The 20,133-nt window shown below is 41.3% G+C and overlaps 2 protein-coding genes across 12 annotated transcripts; one reads left to right on the top strand and one right to left on the bottom strand.

The window, feature by feature from the left end:
* Positions 1-176: 176 nt before the first annotated feature.
* Positions 177-4,788, bottom strand: MIS12 (MIS12 kinetochore complex component). Of its 6 annotated transcripts, XM_019013179.3 has the most exons (4): positions 4,286-4,536; positions 3,925-3,969; positions 2,383-2,776; positions 177-2,149 (listed from the first exon to the last, which is right to left on the bottom strand). In XM_019013179.3, exon 4 carries the CDS (start codon positions 2,107-2,109, stop codon positions 1,492-1,494), a length of 618 nt encoding a protein of 205 aa, XP_018868724.1. In that variant the 5' UTR covers positions 2,110-2,149; positions 2,383-2,776; positions 3,925-3,969; positions 4,286-4,536; the 3' UTR covers positions 177-1,491. The 6 variants fall into 6 exon arrangements, with proteins under 6 accessions (XP_018868724.1, XP_004058451.1, XP_055223252.1 ...); XM_004058403.5 differs by lacking the exons at positions 3,925-3,969; positions 4,286-4,536 and adding an exon at positions 4,550-4,788; XM_055367277.2 differs by having other exon boundaries at positions 2,383-3,969; positions 4,286-4,542.
* DERL2 (derlin 2) lies at positions 4,177-19,732 on the top strand. 6 transcript variants are annotated; one of them, XR_010131691.1, is made up of 8 exons: positions 4,769-4,898; positions 5,754-5,819; positions 8,095-8,168; positions 9,589-9,682; positions 10,398-10,593; positions 10,841-10,931; positions 12,975-13,126; positions 16,190-16,327. XR_010131691.1 is itself a non-coding variant. In XM_019013177.4 (7 exons), exons 1-7 carry the CDS (start codon positions 4,296-4,298, stop codon positions 16,293-16,295), a joined length of 633 nt encoding a protein of 210 aa, XP_018868722.1. In that variant the 5' UTR covers positions 4,177-4,295; the 3' UTR covers positions 16,296-19,732. The 6 variants fall into 6 exon arrangements, 5 of the variants coding, with proteins under 5 accessions (XP_018868722.1, XP_004058454.1, XP_055223251.1 ...); XM_019013177.4 differs by lacking the exons at positions 4,769-4,898; positions 12,975-13,126 and adding an exon at positions 4,177-4,301 and having other exon boundaries at positions 16,190-19,732; XM_004058406.5 differs by lacking the exon at positions 12,975-13,126 and having other exon boundaries at positions 4,756-4,898; positions 16,190-19,732.
* Positions 19,733-20,133: the final 401 nt, after the last annotated feature.

The following is a 20,133-nucleotide window of genomic DNA, read 5'->3' as shown; positions in this document are numbered from 1 at the left end:
GTTCCAGGAATTAGGACATGGACCTATCTTCTGAGGGATCACTGTTCGACCCACTACAGTAGATTCTGAATAAGCTATAAATGTGAAAAAGATAGTGTTTTCAATTGAGTAAAAAGTCATACTGGAAAGAAATATACCATGGCATTATAGACAGCAGAAAATAAAAAACCAAACCCTTTAAAACACATATATTTAATGTACAGAATTGGAAAAAGGACTTCTTAATAAACATATTTCATATAAACACAAGCTTTCAATATCTATGAATATTTCATTGCAAATACACCCTAAGTTACTTCTTCTCTACATAAAGGAGAAACTCCAAGTTCTGCTCTTTAGGAAGACATGGAGGGCAAGCAATACCTTAGGAACAACCATTGCTATTTCTCCCCTTTCCTTGGGTGACCTAACATTTTACAGGGACTAACGACATAAAGAAATATTAGATTCCATTGAGTTTAAACACAAATTTCCCACTGAGGGCATTAAATATTTGATGCTTATGAGTGTGAATAAATAATTAAATATTAGGTATAAGGCAGATTCCAAAACCAACTGAAGTATGAAAACAAATTGGCATAGATACCTAACAGTCAGTAAAATTAAATTTCACTACTGAGTATATGCTACATGCTTCCTTTTCTACTCCAGTGGGTTCTGCTTTTTTTGTCTAAGGTCTTCTGCTGGACTCTAAGACAGTCAATTGCTTAACATCACCAGGTTTTTTGTCAGGGGATTTATTTTGGAAATAAACCAACTTCTTTTTTATTAAAAATCAAGGTTGTCTTTTTTGCTACATGCTTCTTTCCACTACATATTGACTCCCTCATGAAAGAAAATTCACAGGGCGAGAGCAAGTACTCTATGTTGGCTGTTCCGCAGTGTAATGACTGGTTAATAAAAGAGCCACTCAGCCTGGACAATATAGTGAGGCCTCGTTTCTGCAAAAAAATTAGCCAAGCATGGTGACACGCACCTGTGGTCCTAGCTACTTGGGAGGCTGAGGCAGGAGGATCACTTGAGCCCGGGACACAGAGGTTGCAGTGAGCCAAGATTGTGCCACTGAAATCTACTCTAACCTGGGTGACAGAAGGGGACCTTGTCTCAAAAACAATAATAATAATATTAAAGGAGCCACCCGTTTAATCCTTTTCTTGTTTGGTCTCATCCAAAGAGTAAGCCAAAATAATCAAGGTCACAAAGGACTTATGACCAAGGTATAACTCTGCAAATATCTTTAACTGGTCATGGCTTCTTTGTTTGATCCCTTCCCACTCATTAGAAGACTCTAAGGAACAGATGCTTCAGCCTAGTTCAAAGTAGTACACTTCATACCTCAGCAAAGTGGACCAAAAAAGAGGAAAACACAGAATATAAGAAAGAGTTGACAAAGCAAATCTAATAAAAAGTATGGTTGGTTTGAACAGCCACTGGTATAAATTCCTTATGATTCTACTTTTTGACAGGCTCCTCCTTTTGACTACTGAGCAATTAAGATATTTTCAGTCGTTTCGATTCCTTTTCCACATTGTCTCTAATGTTCTGTAGTTTTCTGGAGTTCTGAACCAGGGATACTAAACTCTCCCTAAAATCACTAGTCCCATGATCTCTGCCAACATTATGAAGCTCATCAAAGAAAGTCAACGTCTGTTTGAGTTTGGCCTGAACAATTTTTTGCTCTTCTAATTCTGCAAGAAGGGCCTGCTTAGTACATAATTCAGTCTTGTACTTCTCCTGTAACTGTTCGATTTCTTTCTGGAGATGCTGAAAATCTTCCTCACTATAAGGTGTCTCCTTACATTTATCTTCAGGAAGCAAGATGTTTGAGGGAATACGTAAAATCAGCTGCAAAAACAGTTGCTCCATTTTGCTAAAAAGGTTATCAAAATGTCCTTTCATGAAGCAAAGAAACTTCTCTGTGCATTTGCGAATCTGCACTGGGCTAATGTCACAGTCTGGGGTGCCATCCAGCTTCTTCAGAATAACCTGTTCAACGGCCTGCATCACTTCAAATAGGTAGTCTTGAAATGCAATGTAGATCCGAAGCATGCACGTTTGTGGCGTGAAGCCAAAGAACTGGGCCTCGTAGGTCATTGGATCCACAGACATCTTGGCTTATTTTGCTATGTTATTTTCAGTCGTGAAAAACCTGCAAATGTAAAAAGGAAATAATTCATTTGGAAAAAAAAAAATCTTCTGCAGGAAGTAACCAATCACATTACAGATAGCAAACAAAGAAGCAAATCAATAAAAAATAAGGAGTTTGTGTTCCTTTATACCTGATGCCACTCCCACAATAGGATACAAACTCTTGCCTCTCTGAGGCTCCTTCCATCAGCCTATACCCTCCCTTTTCCCCTCCTCGTTGTTCACTTCCCTTACCTGTGACTTTGGCACAGATCAGTCTTCTGAATTATCATCCTAGACAACTTTGAAGTCTAGACAGATGACTTAACCAATGCCCTAGAGACTCAGTTTCTTGAGCTTCAATGACCTATAGCTCCACCTTTTAGCCACCTGGCTCTTGATATTTGTAACTACTCTTCCAAACTGCTTCTACTTTTTGACTACTGCCTCCTACACAATTCTTCCAATTCTTACTCATATACTCATATTATACCCTAATCTTCAAGATTTACAGCCCCTCCACCCTCTCTTTCTGTTCTCAGCCTCTGCCACTTCTCTTCTTTCCTTATTCATTTTAGGCCTCATGATCTATCATTTTGATCACTCCGTTGCCAATGTCCTCAATTTGCTTGTCCTCCAGCCAAGCCATCTGAAAAAAACCCAATTAGAAGATGAGTAAGTCCCTTGTCAGCTTTATAACCCTGACATGTTTTTTCAAGGGTCTGCGAGTAATTCCTCTCAAATATAAACATCTAGGAAAATAAAACCCCTAACTCCTTGTCATTGTGGGAATTCAACCTAGGCATCTTTTTCTGAGATGAAATGATATGCTTGTCATAGAAATAGGATAAATTTTATTATTCCTTCAGATAAAGGCAATTAGCTAAAACAAACTGCTACTTCAATTATCAGGTGAATTTAGGATGCACTTTATGAAATAATTTGCAATAAGCAGTACAGTCAAATCTTATGGGAAGATAAGATGCAGCCAATCTTAAGAATTTATGTTTGTAGGCTGAGCACGATAGCTCATGCCTGTAATCTCAGCACTTTAGGAGGCCGGATGGACGAATCACCTGAGGTCAGGAGTTCGAGACCAGCCTGGCCAACATGGCGAAACCCTATCTCTACTAGAAATACAAAAATTACCCAGGCCTGATGGTGGGCACTTGCAATCCCAGCTACTCGGGAGGCTGAGGCAGGAGAATCACTGGAACCCGAGAGGCGAAGGTTGCAGTGAGCCGAGATTGTGCCACTGCACCCCAGCCTGGGCAACAGAGCGAGACTCTGTCTCAAAAAATAAAATAAAATAAAAGTTTACGTTTGTAATGGTTAAATATGGAGTGGTTATAACTGTTTGGCTGTATATGTAAGGTAGGATTTCTTTCTGTTTTTCTTTTTTTCTTTGAGACATGTTCTCGCTCTGTCGCCCAGGCTGGAATGCAGTGGCACGATCACGGATCACTGCAGCCTCAACCTCCCGCGCCCAAGCAATCCTCCCACCTCAGTCTCCCAAGTAGCCGGGACAACAGGTGCAGGCCACCATGCCTGGCTAATTTTCTTGTTGTTGTTGTTGTTTGAGACAAAGTGTCACTCTTTCGCCCAGGCTGGAGTACAGTGGTATGATCTCGGCTCGCTACAACCTCTGCCTCCTAAGTTCAAGTGATCCTCTTAGCTCAGCCTCCCAAGTAGCTGGGATTACAGGTGGGCGCCATCTCAAACAACAACAAAAAAATACACTTCCTTGATTAACTCCTTTCTTCGAATTCCCATTAGGACTTCTCTTCGGGCACTGACTGATGAACTTCTACCGCCTCATCTTCTCTGCTAGACTTAGAGTTCCTGAGAGCAGAATAAATGCGGCTTGATCAGTATTTGCCGATTCAACGCAGAGGTGCCCAGGTCATCTCGGCGAGTTGAGCTGTCTAAGACCCCGCGATCGCGCAGGACAGGACCCAGAAGCCAGAGCGCAGGAACTGCTTCCGGCCGGCTCCCGGCTTCCGTCGGGCCCCGCGCCCGCGCTGCATGCTGGGACCTTCAGGTCGGAGCCCGGGGTGAGGCCGACCCACAGGCCGCCTTGCTCCCTCGCGAAGACGCTTAAGCCAGTCTCGCCCGTCCCCGCTCCTCCTCAGAGAAAATGCTGCCCCGCAGCACTTACCGGAGCGACCATGAGGGTGACGATTTCAAGCACACACAGGCTTCCCGCCACCTCCTTTAAACCGCCGCTGGCTTGCCAGGGACAGACGGCGCGGTTGGCTCCCCAAAATTCCGACTGATACGCGCCTCGGCGAGCGAAAGCAAACGCGGGATAGTCTCGCGTTCCTGATTGGCTGGTTGTGGACACCTCAATTATGACAGAAAGGGGCCGGGCGGGAAAGTTAGCTGTGGCCGGCGGGGATTGGCAGAAGGAACCTGTACTTACTCGTTTTTCCCGGACGTTGGCTGGTGGAGAAGAGAGGGTGGGGAGATGGGGCGCTGGGGGGCGGTGGCGACGCAACTCGTGATTGGCGGATTTGCGTTCCTTAGGTAGCTACGGATTGCGGTTCCTTGGCGTTGATTGGGCAGTCGCGGGAAAACTAAAGTGGGCGGGGGGCCTTTGGGCCCGCCCCGCCGCCGGGGCCTGCTGGCGGAAGGGGAAATGGGGTGGGTGGGGGGTGGGGCAGGCGACGGTGGGGAAGATGGCGTACCAGAGCTTGCGGCTGGAGTACCTGCAGATCCCACCGGTCAGCCGCGCCTACACCACTGCCTGCGTCCTCACCACCGCCGCCGTGGTGAGCAGCTGCAGTGCCACCTTCTCATTATCTGGGCTGGATATGACTGGGTCTTCAGGAAACTGGGGTTTGGGCCTCGGGGAGGCCCAGAGGGGCTGGTCCCGGGGATGGGTGGAGGCGTACAGGGATTACTCTGGGGTTCGAGTTGGCGCCAAGAATGCTTATCCAGTGACGTGAGAAGGGAGTGCTGCTTCATGGGGGGTCAGGTCAGTTTCTAAGAGATGAGCGCCGGACTTATAGCGGGTTAGGGTTGCGGGAGCCTCCCACCCACGAAATGTGTCCGAGAGCTCTGCCAATGGCCAGGTGGTACCATGGTGACTAGTGAGAGGAAGGTCCGTTTAGTGAAGAAACAGGAATGGGGAAAGCAAGCTGGAAACTGTCGAGAGGGGAATGGCTTATAATAAAAAGGGTCTCTGGATCTAAATAAGGGGCTAGCTGGAGGTACCCAGCCCTAACGGTGGCAGGGTCTCCAGTCTCCGTTATTTCAAGTGAGTTTTGTTGTTTCATACAGCTGTTTCAGGTGGTGCCCATGTGGTGGGTAGATTCATAGCAGCTGTTTTTATTTGTCTTGTGTCTAAAATATCACCACCTGTCTGCCTCATTTCTTCATGTCAGCCTCAACTATTGCAACATAAAACAGATTTTTTTGTGTTAGGTATTGAGGATACAAAGAATTCTACCAATCCTAGAGAATTCTTTACCAACCTCTTCCTCTGGCCTAAGAAGAAAGGCTTAAAGGAAATCAGTCTAAGTGACCGAGAGTTGGAAATTGCTAGACCTACTAATTCTTTGTTGTAAATGATGAAATTTTGTTTCTTGGTTGATTTGCTTTAAGAAGCTCTTTTTCTATTTCAGCAGTTGGAATTGATCACACCTTTTCAGTTGTACTTCAATCCTGAATTAATCTTTAAACACTTTCAAGTAAGTGGTTCATCACAATAGTGATTAATGCTTCAGTTTCTTCTTTTTCTTACTGTTTAGTAGCAAATCCTGTTATACACTATCCTAAAAAAGAACCCAGTGGGGACCTTTGATTATAAGTTGCCTTGTCAGGATATAAAGCAGTGATTCTGCAGCCTGGTTGGACTTGAGAATCCCTTAGGGAACTTTGAAGAGATTCTCAAGCTCCTCAACAGGTACCAAATCAGAATTTGCAAGGGTAGGAATTAAAATCTGTGTTTTATTTTTAAGGTTCCCTGCATCGTTTTGATGTGTCCAGTTCCTGTATTTGGAAATCACTGGTTTAGACTTAATGTTGTCGTATGAGAGGAGGCTGACTAGCTAGCTGCTTAGGGGTTGTCTCACAGGGATGGCCTTATTTTGTCCATTCAGCACCTAGGCACACCCACCACCTTGGTGTTATCACCATGGTCCAGAAACTCAATTCTGTTAGTGCTTTTAAATTGTGATCTGTCTTCCAGGGATCAGATCATACTAACAAAATTCCAAACATCTAAAGCTATATGGTGGTTTATTAGATTACAATGGGAGATGGTCCTTTCCAGTGATTAAAATGCCAAAAGAGGCTGGGCGCAGTGGCTCACGCCTGTAATCCCAGCACTTTGGGAGGCTGAGGCAGGCAGATCACCTGAGGTCAGGAGTTCGAGACCAGCCTGGCCAACATGGTAAAGCCCTGTCTCTTACTAAAAATACAAAAATTAGCCAGGCGTGATGGCACATGCCTGTAATCCTAGCTACTGGGGAGGCTGAGGCAGGAGAATCACTTGAACCCGGGAGGCAGAGGTTGCAGTGAGCCGAGATTGTGCCATTGCACTCCAGCCTGGGAGACAAGAGCAAAACCCTGTCTCAAAATAAAATGCTAAAAGAGAGATGGATTTTTCTGTTCCAAGATGATCTTACCATAGTTGGAGTAGGGGAGAGACCCAAAAGCCAATAATTGTGCCTCTACACATGCTGTTCGGTCTGTCTCAAATGTGTTTCATTCACTTTATATCCATTGAACTCTAGCTTGCCTTTCAAAACGCAGCTTTTGTGTAACCTTTATGTACTCATCCTCCTTTGTTTTAGAACATCTCTCACTTTTACTTTGCAGTTACGCATATGCTTGTCTCCTCACTAGGATGAGGACTCTAAAATCTGGGTAATTAATATGTAGAACTGAATTGTTTCAACTTTAATAGTTAACAATTCTCAAGAATTTAGTGGTCTGTAAAGCAGTCCTGTCATCTCTTGTCACTGTGTTCCCACAATACTCACATGGAGCTGTAGTTCCATCCAAGTAAGTCTTGCTTCCTACTTGGCTTTACTCTGCCTGGGGTTAAACTCTTGATGACACTGTGCATTTGGAGTTAGGAGTTCTAGATTTGCCATCAGAGTTTCCATCTACTCCTGCGGGTCCTTGGTCAGGACATTTAAAAGTTCAACTTTTAGCTGAATAACTAGTATTCAGCTAGTCAGTCAACTTTTAGTCTCCTATCTGTGAATTGGGGGTAGCCTGCTTGTCTCAGGATCACAAGAGATAGTAGACATTTTAAAACGTTAAGCACTCTACAATTGCGAGTGGTTACTGTGGATGTGGAGATGTTGGGTAGGGAAGGGTCTATCGGGGTTTCCAACAAGAAAATAAGTGTTTGGCAGGGTGCAGTGGCTCACGCCTGTAATCCCAGCACTTTGGGAGCCTGAGGTGGGTGGATCCCTTGAGGCCAGGAGTTTGAGTCAGCCTGGGCAACATAGTGAGAACCTATCTCTTTTTTTTTTTTTTTTAAGTTTTAGTTTAAAAAAAAAAAGAATTTTCCTTTCTTTTAGATGTTTCTGACTGCCTAATGTAAACATTTCTCAGCAATTTATATTAGACCCTGAAGAAGTTTTTCTCTGATATGTCAGTTCTATTTATTATATGATGATACTACATATGAAAGCACTGTTTTCTGTTCTGCCGATTAACCTAGTCTTTCCAGCACACTTTCTCCATAAGACGATCACAATTTAAAATTTTCTGTCCTATTATTATAAATGTCACAGTCCCAATGATGTCTTTCAGACTTTGAACTAAAAGCAGCAAAAAAAGTCTAACATCAGATTATATGCCCCCGTTTTTGTTTCAGAACAGTATCACTCTGTCCAAGGCTTCTCAACCATCGCAGTCATAGGATGTTTCTTTTGTATTAATATGGAACTGTTTCCTGGTAATTTATTTTACTTAATACATCTTTCTCTTGATTTTTTTTTTTAACAGATATGGAGATTAATCACCAACTTCTTATTTTTTGGGCCAGTCGGATTCAATTTTTTATTTAACATGATTTTTCTGTATCCTTTATTAAATGGGGTCAGCATCAAAACTTTTTCTTAGGAAGTAAAAAATTAAGTTGAAACTTTTAATCCTGTTACTTGTTTTTGGTACCATCTTAGCTATGATTTCTGGGTCACTGGTACATAAAGTAGTTGGTTAGGTAGTAATGTTTTGAAAATGTCTGTAGGTCACTTTGTTCAAATGGGAGGTTTTAACCATGAAAAGATAGCACTTCTGCTCTTTAGTTACTTACAAATCTGATCAAGGGAGGGGAAAATTGATTTAATTGAGGCATACCTCCACAGTAACACCAACAGGTTCAAAGCAGTAAAACAACCTGAATACAATGATAATTTAGCAGAATTTGGGCATAAGTTTTGGAATGGGTTCATGAGGAGTGGGAACTTGAGATCTCCTTGGGTCCTGGTTGCTGGAACTACTGGCTGAAAGACAGTGGTTGTGTCTGCTGGGCTTGTCAAGTTCCGGTTTGTTGAAAGGAAAACCCCAGCTCTGATCCAATGGTAATTGGGGCCACAGAGCAGGGCATTCTTCTTCCACCCCTGCCCTCTGTATTAAGAGGGAGTTACAGTTCAACTCATCTGCAGCTGCATTCCTTCCTGAGGATGGCAGGAATCCATTTTAAATCCTATGTAGGATATCATTCTGATAAGTTTCCATTAAAGTTTTTTCTCATCATAATTCATCTTTATTGACTGAGGTGCTCAACCTGCCAGGCTGGAAAAGTAGTTTAGCACACAAGGCTTCTTGCTGCAGATTTCTTCCAAGTTAGGATGTGGGAAGGCAAAGATGGTGCATATTAAGGTGTGGCTGAGCTCAGGAAAGACAATACAAATTTTTAAAGGTTTAATAGGGGACTGGAAGGCCGGGTGTGGTGGCTCACACCTGTAATCCCAGCACTTGGGGAGGCCAAGGCAGTGGATCACGAGGTCAGGAGTTTGAGACCAGCCTGGCCAACATGGTGAAACCCGCTCTCTACTAAAAATACAAAAAATAGCCTGGCGTGGTGGCACACAACTGTAATCCCAGCTACTCAGGACAATGAGGCAGGAGAATCGCTTGAATCTGAGAGGCGGAGCTTGCAGTGAGCCGATATGGCACCATTGCACTACAGCCTAGGTGACAGAGCGAGACTCTGTCTCAAAAGAAAAAAAAAAAGAATAGGGGACTGAAAGCATGTCTGTGTGTCATCTGGATTAGTTCCCAGCCAGGGACAGTTTGTAAAAAATGATGCTGGTCTTGACCTTTTCTAAAATGCTTGGTAAAAAAGTAATCACATTACCACTCAAACATTCTTATACAAATGAAGACTTGACTAATTACAGATAATATGGAATCCAAGTGTACTTACAAGATAACATTAAATTTTTACTTTGTTCATATTCGTGTGCTTAATATTTTCTTAACTTGGAACTTAAGATACCGTTACTGTCGAATGCTAGAAGAAGGCTCTTTCCGAGGTCGGACAGCAGACTTTGTATTTATGTTCCTTTTTGGTGGATTCTTAATGACCGTATCCTTCAACAAACAGAACACGGGAAAATGTTGAAGAACACCCTGGCTCTTCCTAAAGCTTGTCATCTGTCTCCCACAGTTCTCTAGATCTTAGCTTCAGGGCACTATCATTTATTTTACAGCACATTTTCTGTGACAAGTTTCCAAGCCTAGCAGTCGGACAGGATGAGCAAGTCAAAGGAACTTTTAACCCAGGTGGGTTACTGTTAAGCAACTCAGTTATATCATTACTGCTTGGCGTACTTCACTTTTAAACTAAGTTGGTAAGACATTTACTTGGTGGCTATCAAAACCAATAAATTATTTTTTCAGAGAAAGAATTTTCATCTATACAATAGACTTAGATATGGTACGGTCTGACAAGATGGTTTTGTTCCAGCTAGCTTTATTCATCTCTGTAAAGGTGCTAATCGTGAGCAAGCTTTAATATAATTATTGACCGAAGAATTAACACATTTTCCAAAGAGGCAAGAACTTCACGAAAGCAGAGTATTTGTTTGAAGTAGCTGTAAATCGCGATAATTTAGCCTAAGCAGATTTTTGCCTGATTGCTCTGGGTAATTATTTTCTGGGTGTTTTTCCTTCTATTCTAAAGATGTAACAACTTGATTTTTCCAATTCAAACTTTTGTTAGAACACAATTTTTAGTTCTCCTGCTCAGTCTTTCCTATTAAACTTTTAATGTTGATATTTTCCTTAATGCCATCTGCTAGCTTTTTGGTCTGTTTGTGAGCTTAGTTTTCTTGGGCCAGGCCTTTACAATAATGCTCGTCTATGTGTGGAGCCGAAGGAACCCCTATGTCCGCATGAACTTTTTCGGCCTTCTCAACTTCCAGGCCCCCTTTCTGCCCTGGGTGCTCATGGGATTTTCCTTGTTGTTGGGGAACTCAATCATTGTGGACCTTTTGGGTAAGGCTCTTCTCACTATTTTTTAAATTATTTTACCTGTAAAAGTATTTTGTTACTATTTTTCATGTTTATTCTGTTTGGCCTTCATGTATTACCTATTGTAAAATACTACAATATTAGTTCATTAATTTTTAATAATTATGTTGACATTCATCCTAAATATAGGCAATTTGTATATTGCAGGTAGGTCTACCTGCAATCTAAATTTTAATTCTCTCCCTCATCCTTTATTTCTGCTTGATTCTAGGTATTGCAGTTGGACACATATATTTTTTCTTGGAAGATGTATTTCCCAATCAACCTGGTGGAATAAGAATTCTGAAAACACCATCTATTTTGTGAGTATTTAACACCAGGTTACATACTCTTACAGGCAAACCAGGACAGGGGCATGATCTGTGTTTTCTTTGGCTCCCCTAACTCCTAGTACACATAGTTCAGGTCAGTAACTATTTGCAGATGGAGCATTCTGGCTACAGTTGAAGAGCACTTGGACTGGGTAGGAGCAGACAGTGCCAGGGTTGTGGCAAGACCAGTGTCAACAGGCTCAAGATATCTTGGGAGTAACCTGGTAATTGTTAGAGATGACCACTAGAACTTCTATTCTGGTAGGAGCCTGCTGGTTTTATGAAAGCTGCTGTCCACGTTTAGTGAAGTAAGGTAGCAAAATGGGCAAAACTGATGAAAGTTTCTGATGGTGGACTTTGTGGCCTGCCAAGCAGGTGGTTGAGATAAGCAGTGAAGCAGAGTGGAAATAGCTTTGGACTGGAAACCAGGTGTAGCTGTCCCACTGACCAGCCATAGAGCAAGTCCTTTCTTTTTTGCACTTCAGTTTCCTGAGATAGAACTTTGATTTCTTTCTTTTTTTTTTTTTTTTTTTTTAACATGGAGTCTCACTCTGTCACCTAGGCTGGAGTGCAGTAGAACTTTGATTTATGAGACCTCTTTCTACTATGGCATTTGGTATCCTTGGGAGATGCCATATTAAAAAGGGCTCAATTGAGAAGTAAAATGTGAGTTTTTGTTATAAAATGTTTGTTGTAGAATAGTAAGCAAAAAAGAAGGAAGTGAAATTGTCCACTATCCCGACACTTGGGTATAGCAGTGGCCACCATTGTTAACTTTTCAATGTGTATTCTTCAGTCTTTGTGTACTTTTTAAAAAATGCTGAGCCAGGCAAGGCTGCAGTACACTATGATTGCGCCTGTGAATAGCCACTGCTATTCTTGGGCTAGGCCTTTAACATAGCCACTGCATTCCAGCCTGGACAACATAACACATTCCTGTAATCCCAGCACTTTGAGAGGTGAAGGCAGACGGATCACTTGAGCTCAGGAGTTTGACACCAGCCTGGGCAACATGGCAAAACCCCATCTCTACAAAAAATCCAAAAATCAGCTGCATATGGTGGCATGTGCTTGTAATCCCAGCTACTCGAGAGGTTGAGGTGGAAGGATTGCTTGAGCCCAGAGGGTTGAGACTGCAGTGAGCCGAGATTGCACCACTGCACTTCGGGTTGGGGGACAGAGTGGCACCCTGTCTCAAAAAACAATTTTTGTAACCTTGTAAATTTAGTATGTCATAATTGTTTTTTCCATCCCGAAGTGTTATAAAATTATAACAGGTGATATTCCATGGTATGGATATGGTATAATTATACTAATCCCTTATTGATGGACATTGACATTAGTGCTTGGTTTTCTCTTCTGTAATTGGAGTGGTGAATGTCCTTGTAGCTAAATCTCTGCACACATCCATGATTATTTTCAAAAGATAATTCCTAGAAGTAGAATTCCTATTTTGTTGCCAAACGCCTTCCAGAATGGATGTTCAAGTTTACATTTTAACTAGCATTTATAACTGTTCATTTCCCCACATCCTCATCAAATAAGGGAGGCATTTTATTTACCCTTTCCTAGTTGAATAGTTGTAGGATGATGTCTCATTGTTTATGATTTTTAAAAAATGTTTTGAAACAATTTCAGTCCTACAAGAAATTACATATGCAGTACAGGTCTCACTCCATTGCCCAGGCTGGAGTGCAGTGGTATGATCATAGCACACTGTTAACTCAAGCCCCTGGGCTCAAGTGATCCTCCCACCTCAGCCTCCTGAGTAGCTGGGACTACAGGTGCACACCACCAAGCTCTGCTTATTTTCTTTCTTAAATATTTTTTTTTGTGGAGACAAGGTCTCTCTATGTTGCCCAGGCTAGTCTCGAACTCCAGTCCTCAGGTGATCCTCTTGTCTCTTGGCCTCCCAAAGCACTGAGATTACAGGTGTGAGCCACTACACCCCACTTTTTATTTTTTTATTTTTTTGCAATTGTTTTCTGGCACAACAAGATATACCAGGCTCATCCTGTGCTCTCCTTGATCCAGTCCTAGAATCAGCTGTTTCTTCAAGGAGCCCTGGTTCCTTTAAAGTGGAGAATGGTATTTAGAAGCCAAGATCTGGGTGCTAGATGTGCTCATTGCTATTGGAGTGTTGCTATTCCCAGATCCTCTCAGTGAACAGAGCACTGGAATTATATGTATGTATGTATGATAATGTATACACGTGTATATTTTTAGATCTGTGTATTTTTAAAAACATGGGTTTAGACTATACTCCCATTTCTAGTACTACCTCATGGTTCATGCTAGCTTTTTTCCTATTTGTTTCCTCCCGTATTTTATTATGAAAATTTACAAACTTATAGGAAATCAGAAAAAAATTGGAGTGAGCTTCATGTAGCCACCACATAGATTCTGTAATTAATAGTTCCCTATTCTTATTGCACACCTATCCCTACATCTAGCTTTCCAATCCAAAATGTATGTGCCATTATATGTATACTTAATTCCTTGTATACTTGAGTGTGCATATCAGTAACTAGAGTTTAGTATTTATGTGCAACAAAATACACAAATCTTGAGTGTGTCAACTGAGTTTTTATAAATGCACACATCTGTGTATCTTATCAAGACAGAAAATTACCATCAACCAGAAAGTTCCCTGATGTCCTTCCCTGTCAATCATTGTACCTGTCCCCCAAGAAGCAATTGCTATTCTGATTTTGTTCCTCTGTAGATTAGTTTTTCATGTTCTACAACTTCATGAGTAGAATTGTACAGTATGCATGTACTCTTTGGTATAAGGCTTCTTTCATTCAACATAATGTTTTTGAGACTCATCTGTGTTCTTGTATTTATTGGTAATTTGTTCCTTTTTATTGCTGAGTATTATTTGGTTGTATGAATGTACCACTCCTTTCCATCTGCCCTTTCCATCTGTCCTAACCTGATTCTTATTATGATTAATGTTTTACCTACCTAATTACCCCTCATATGTAACCAGTCTTTCGGGATAGTCTCCACCTCTCCCATATGGATGCCTTGCTTATCTCACTCACCCTCAGATTCCCCAGACCAGGCTGCCCTCTTACAGGGATGCCTCCCCATCCTACTCGGGCTAACATCTCGTCAGGCCACCTCCATGTGTGCATGGTCTGATGGGGCTCTTGACTCCCTATACCAGGCTGTGCCCCCACCCCCATCCTGCTAATGTTTGGGCAGTAGAAGGGATCTCAGTTTTGTTTTTGTTGTCGTTGCTGTTTTTTGAAACGGATTCTTGCTCTGTCACCCAGGCTTGAGTGCAGTGGCTCAATCTTGGCTCACTGCAACCTCCGCCTCCTGGGTTCAAGCGATTCTCCTGCGTCAGCCTCCCTAGTAGCTGGGATCATAGGCATGCGCCACCACACCCAGCTAATTTTGTATTTTTAGTAGAGATAGGGTTTTGCCATGTTGGTCAGGCTGGTCTTGAACTCCTGACCTCAGGTGATCCACCCTCATCAGCCTCCCAAAGTGCTGGGATTACAGGCATGAGCCACCACGCCTGCCGGGATCTCAGTTTCTAATATACTTTCCTTTGATTATTGTGAGAGCAAACATTCTCACGTTTATTGACCACATGGATTTCCTTTTTGAATTGCATATTCAGCCCTTTGCCCATTTTTTCTGTTGGTGTGTTTGTTTTTATTGTTAATTTGCAAGAATTTTAAAAACTCATTTTGAATTATACTATTTTCTGACTCCAGTATAAATCAGAAGTTTTCAGATACATTTCTAATTTTATCAACTGTGAAGGATTACAAGTAGAAATATAAGTGCAAATTGAGGATGCTGCTTTAATGGTTCCTTCTTTAGTGAGGTTTTGAATTACTACATCATAGTACTTAGGGAGTCTTTTGGACATTTACTATCCCCTCCTATGTTCTGCAGTAATTTTTCTTGGGATACCTTATTAATTTTTTAAAAATGTTGTGGTAAAATAATACCTAACATAAAATTCACCATCTTAACTCATTTTAAATGTTCAGTGGCATTAAGTATATTCATACTGTTTTGCTGCCATCACCACCATCCATAGAACTCTCTTCATCCTACAGAACTACAACTCTGTACTCATTAAACAACTCCCCACCCCAGCCGTCACCATTCTATTTTCCTTCTCTGAATTTGACTACTCTGTACCTAAGTGGAATCATACAATATTTGTCCTTTTTTGTCTGGCTTATTTCTTATTTCATTTAGCGTGAAGTCCTCAAGGTTCATCCATGTTGTACCATGTGCCTGAATTTCCTTCCTTTTTTTTGAGACAGTCTTGCTCTGTCGCCCAGGCTGGAGTGCAGTGGAGCAGTCTCAGCTCACTGTAACCTGTGCCTCCCAGGTTCAAGTGATTCTTCTGCCTCAGCCGCCTGAGTAGTAGCTGGGATTACAGGCATGCGCCACCACGCCAGACTAATTTTTGTATTTTTGGTGGAGACAGGGTTTCACCATGTTGACTAGGTACAGTGGCTCATGCCTGTAATCCCAGCATTTTGGGAAGCCGAGGCGGGCAGATCACCTGAGTTCAGGAGTTCGAGACCAGTCTGGCCAACATGATGAAAACCCGTCCCTCCTAAAAATACAAAAATTAGCCGGGCGTGGTGGCGGGTGCCTGTAATCCCAGCTACTCAGGAGGCTGAGGCAGGAGAATTGCTTGAACCCGGGAGGCGGAGGTTGCAGTGAGCCGAGATCGCACCATGGCACTCCAGCCTGGGCGACAGAGTGAGACTCCAGTCTCAAAAAAAAAAAAAAAAAAATTCTATTATATGTGTGTACCGTATTTTGTTCATTCACCTGTTGATGCACACTTGGGTGATACCTTGGTTATGGGGAAACATTAATGATAAATACGTGAAAGTCAGGTTACAAAACAGATGTAGTGTGATCTAACTTTTGTAAAATGACATAATGTAAAAGTTCCCAAAGAATAACTAAAACATTGACAATAGTTACCTCTGGAAATTTAGGATATTTTGCTCATCTCTGTTTCCTCCTTCTCTGTAATTATTGTGATTTGGATTGCTTTTGTAGTAAAAATCAGTAAAAGATAAAAGCTAATGTAAATGTTAATAATTATAGATGCTCTTACAATATGTTAACTGTTGAATTGGCAGGCAGGTGTAATGCTTACCTATTGGTGGAAACCCTATGGGGCCTGAACTGACCTTGTAGTACTTTGGACCTGAGATGACTCTGGGACCAAATTATATCTGTTGCTTGTCTTTTAGGAAAGCTATTTTTGATACACCAGATGAGGATCCAAATTACAATCCACTACCTGAAGAACGGCCAGGAGGCTTCGCCTGGGGTGAGGGCCAGCGGCTTGGAGGTTAAAGCAGCAGTGCCAATAATGAGACCCAGCTGGGAAGGACTCGGTGATACCCACTGGGATCTTTTATCCTTTGTTGCAAAAGTGTGGACACTTTTGACAGCTTGGCAGATTTTAACTCCAGAAGCACTTTATGAAATGGTACACTGACTAATCCAGAAGACATTTCCAACAGTTTGCCAGTGGTTCCTCACTACACTGGTACTGAAAGTGTAATTTCTTAGAGCCAAAAAACTGGAGAAACAAATATCCTGCCACCTCTAACAAGTACATGAGTACTTGATTTTTATGGTATAAGGCAGAGCCTTTTCTTCCTCTTCTTGATAGATGAGGCCATGGTGTAAATGGAAGTTTCAGAGAGGACAAAATAAAACGGAATTCCATTTTTCTCTCACTGTATTAAAGCTTTTGTGTGTGATCTTTTAAATTCTGATAATGTTTTGTAGCCCTCCTGCGTAGATCTGAGCTCAGAACAGTTTACACAGCTGTTCTTCCTGTGTCTTCACAACTTTTAACTGGATTTCATTTCAGGATTGGAAATACGTGGCTGTCATGCTATGGTTGTGTACATCTTACTAACTCAGAATGCAAGATTCAGCAGGAAGATGATTTATTTCTGTCATCTGGATAGGTTGTTTTCCATCTGGGTTTTGCCAAACTTTGTCAGACAACATGAAAAAAAAGGAGGGAGGATGGTTCTTGTAGCAGTAGGAATTCAGCTATAGTAAAGTCAGCTGTAAGCTAATGTGGCATCTTATTTGCTTTACTTACATTTCTCCATTAAGAAGTATCCAGGGAAAGATTGGTAAGGGCCACATTTTTGGAAAACTAGGAAGATTTTCATTAGACTTTTTTTTTTCTTTTATTTTTAAAAAAGTTTTAATAAAAAAAAATTTTTTTAATAGAGATGGGGTCTCACTGTGTTGCCCAGGCTGGTCTTGAACTCCTGGACTCAAGCAATCCTCCCACCTCAGCCTCCCAAAGTGCTAGGATGACAGGCATGAGCCACCATGCCCAGCCATTTTTTTTTTTTTTTGCCTTTTTTGTTTTGTTTTGTTTTTTGTTTTTTTAATTAAAAAAAAAAAATAGAGACAGGGTCTCAGATTTTCATTAGATTTGGAAACCAAGTTAGAATGTTGACTTTGGAGCCAGATGAACAGATACCAGTTAGCTAGGCATATGTTCTTCCAGGGTCTTTGGCTAGTTAACATTAGTCATTTGCTTTGTGAAAATTCAAGAACCTTTTCAGAGCCAAGTACCTGGATTACCTTCTCAATCAGGTAGAAATTAGACAGGGTCCACAGAAGTAGACACTTAATGCTGTGGTTCAATAAATACTTCCCCTAAATATTAAGTCTTCCCTGAGTCTCAGCAGGTTTGCATTCACACTGCTTAAGTAACTTCCAGAACCTGGAAGAGTCGAAAGAGCACCCCTAGGAAAGAGATGATTCCAAACAGCTTTCATTAACGGCATGTAGGCACAGGTCCCTTTCCCAAAAGTGGATTGTTAGTAGTAGTTCATTCAACCTTTGTTAAGGGGTAGCTTTCCAGAATGTGACATTGTCCTCAGAAAGACAGACATAGGCTTAAACATAATGGACATCCTAAATAGGAATTTTCAGATTGTTTTTGAAGTGAAAAGTGTTTTAATGTCTTTAAATGGAATTGCATAACTAATGGTATTTAAGTATTTTACATGTTGCTAATAACTTTGAATATGATTGTTGCAATTTTATGGAACCTGGGTCTATGGGACTGCTTTTTCTTTAAGCAGTTTAAAAAAGGTGTTCAAAGTTTAAAAGCCAATCTTAGCATGTATAATCCTTATGGGATTCTTAAGTTTTATCCTATCTTGTTTTTGCTCAAGAACGCTTTATCAGTGACGTTTGTTAGAGTTTTGTTTTTTGTTTTTTGTTTTTAAATTGTTTTTGGGCTAGAAATGAGTTTCTCTAGTTTTATTTGTTCTCCCTGAGTTGGAGTTATGCAATGAATGGCATTTTTGTGGTAAAATACTAATCCTAAAATCTGTTAACTCACTGTTCATTTAAGTAGGGAATATCTGTATACATTAATGACTAGGTAAAACAGGAAATACATTTTGAATGTACAGCCTAAAGGCAGGCAGTTACAGGGTTTTTGATTTCTCCGATTTTATAGGGTGCAAGTTCCCAGTGGCAGGATGCCCTGCTGTGTGACTGACTACACTGTGTCCTGAGCAGTGGTAATTTCAATCACCTCTCATCAGTTTGGCCAGCCCTACAACCACCATTCCTAGCCCTGTGTTGCTTGACAGGATACCTGTGCTTGAATGGACATAAGGAAAAGTCCTTACTTTCTCCCCAATTTACCTCTCAATCTTAGTTCTTCCAGAACACACTTCCTTTTCACAGTGCAAATAAACTGAAAGTGAGATTTGATACATGGAATTTTGAGACCAACCAACTAACCTTACACATAATTTGAGGGATTCCTGGATTCTTCTAGTGATACTGAAAAGCACACTTGACTAAAGCATAGTGTTTTTTGTTTGTTATGGAAATACGGTATACGTTCATTTAAAAATAAATGGACATACAAATTGCATCTCCTTAGGAGATACATTTTATATACATTTCGGTGCGTTTTTTTCCAGTATGGATTTCTATTTGTTTCTCTCTTCCACTTGTTTTTTCTGTGTCACTCTTGTATGTCCTCATATCTTTCATACCTCTTGTGTGGTCTCTAGAAGCAGAACACCTAAGTCCTGGGTCTGGATAATGAAACCCTCAGTCTCTGGGGCCTCTGAAAAGAAGGAAGCATTGGAGCTATTGCCATGTTGAGTAATGGGCTTCCTAGAACTATTGTCATCTGTCCTGCCAGTGTTTTATGTTGTAGCTGTTTTTCTTTGACAGGTGAGTTCCAGCTATGTTGTTAGTCATGATCCTGCCATTATTTTCTGTGTTCTGTAGGATGTCTCCAGGCTACTTAAACATATTTATGAGTTTGCAATAAAATTGTTGAATCTTGTATGATCAAGTCACTCCTCTGCTCAGAAATCCACAGTGACTTCTTAGTAAGCCCCTACATTATATGCATACTTGTTTTTTTCTTAACTTCACTCCCACTTCTACCTAACAGGGACCTCAACTTAAGTCTCTTCAGTTCTTCAAGGCCTGGCCTTGTTCCTGATTCCTCAAAAAATCTTGACTCTAAGGCCTATTTTATTGTCTGTCTCTGAATCCCTATAAAGCTTCAAGTCTGTATGACATATTCTTAACGCCAAATTATATATTGTCTTGTACTGTTCCTAGCTGGTACATGTATATTAGTCTTGTCTCCCTCATGAGAATGTAAGCTCCTTAAGGGCAGGGACCATGTCTTAATTTTTGTATCCACCACAGTGCCTAGCACAGTGCTTGGCACATGGGTGCTGAATAAATACCTTTGTTTATTGATCAGCAAAGTATTATCTGGTATTTTTAATTATAGAGGGATTAAAGTGTATGCATGCAAGCTTGAGCCTAGTTGCTGAAGCTTGTGGTTGTCTCTGAAAGTGGGATAGAGGGAAACTAAACATGATCAAGGGCAGTAATTTGGTGGTCGGAAAAGCAAAGGTGACCACCAGCTGTTATGGTCGTGATCAGACCAGTTAAGTCCACAGACCATCCCAGACAAGTTAAAAATGAAATATGTCTGACACTTTGTCTTTTGAAGGAAGAACCAGGATATTCTCTGAATAGTTATTAGCTTGTCAGTATCTACATATGAAAGCTGGTGAACCCCAAGAGACTTCTTCAGGAGAAACAGCAGATTTCAGTCTACCAATGGGAGAAATGTGGGCAGCATGGCTTGATGCATATATAG

Source organism: Gorilla gorilla, chromosome 19 (genome assembly GCF_029281585.2).
Source record: "Gorilla gorilla gorilla isolate KB3781 chromosome 19, NHGRI_mGorGor1-v2.1_pri, whole genome shotgun sequence".
Classification (NCBI taxonomy): domain Eukaryota; kingdom Metazoa; phylum Chordata; class Mammalia; order Primates; family Hominidae; genus Gorilla; species Gorilla gorilla.
Note: the sequence above shows the minus strand (reverse complement) of the source record. Positions and strands in the feature narration are given on the sequence as shown.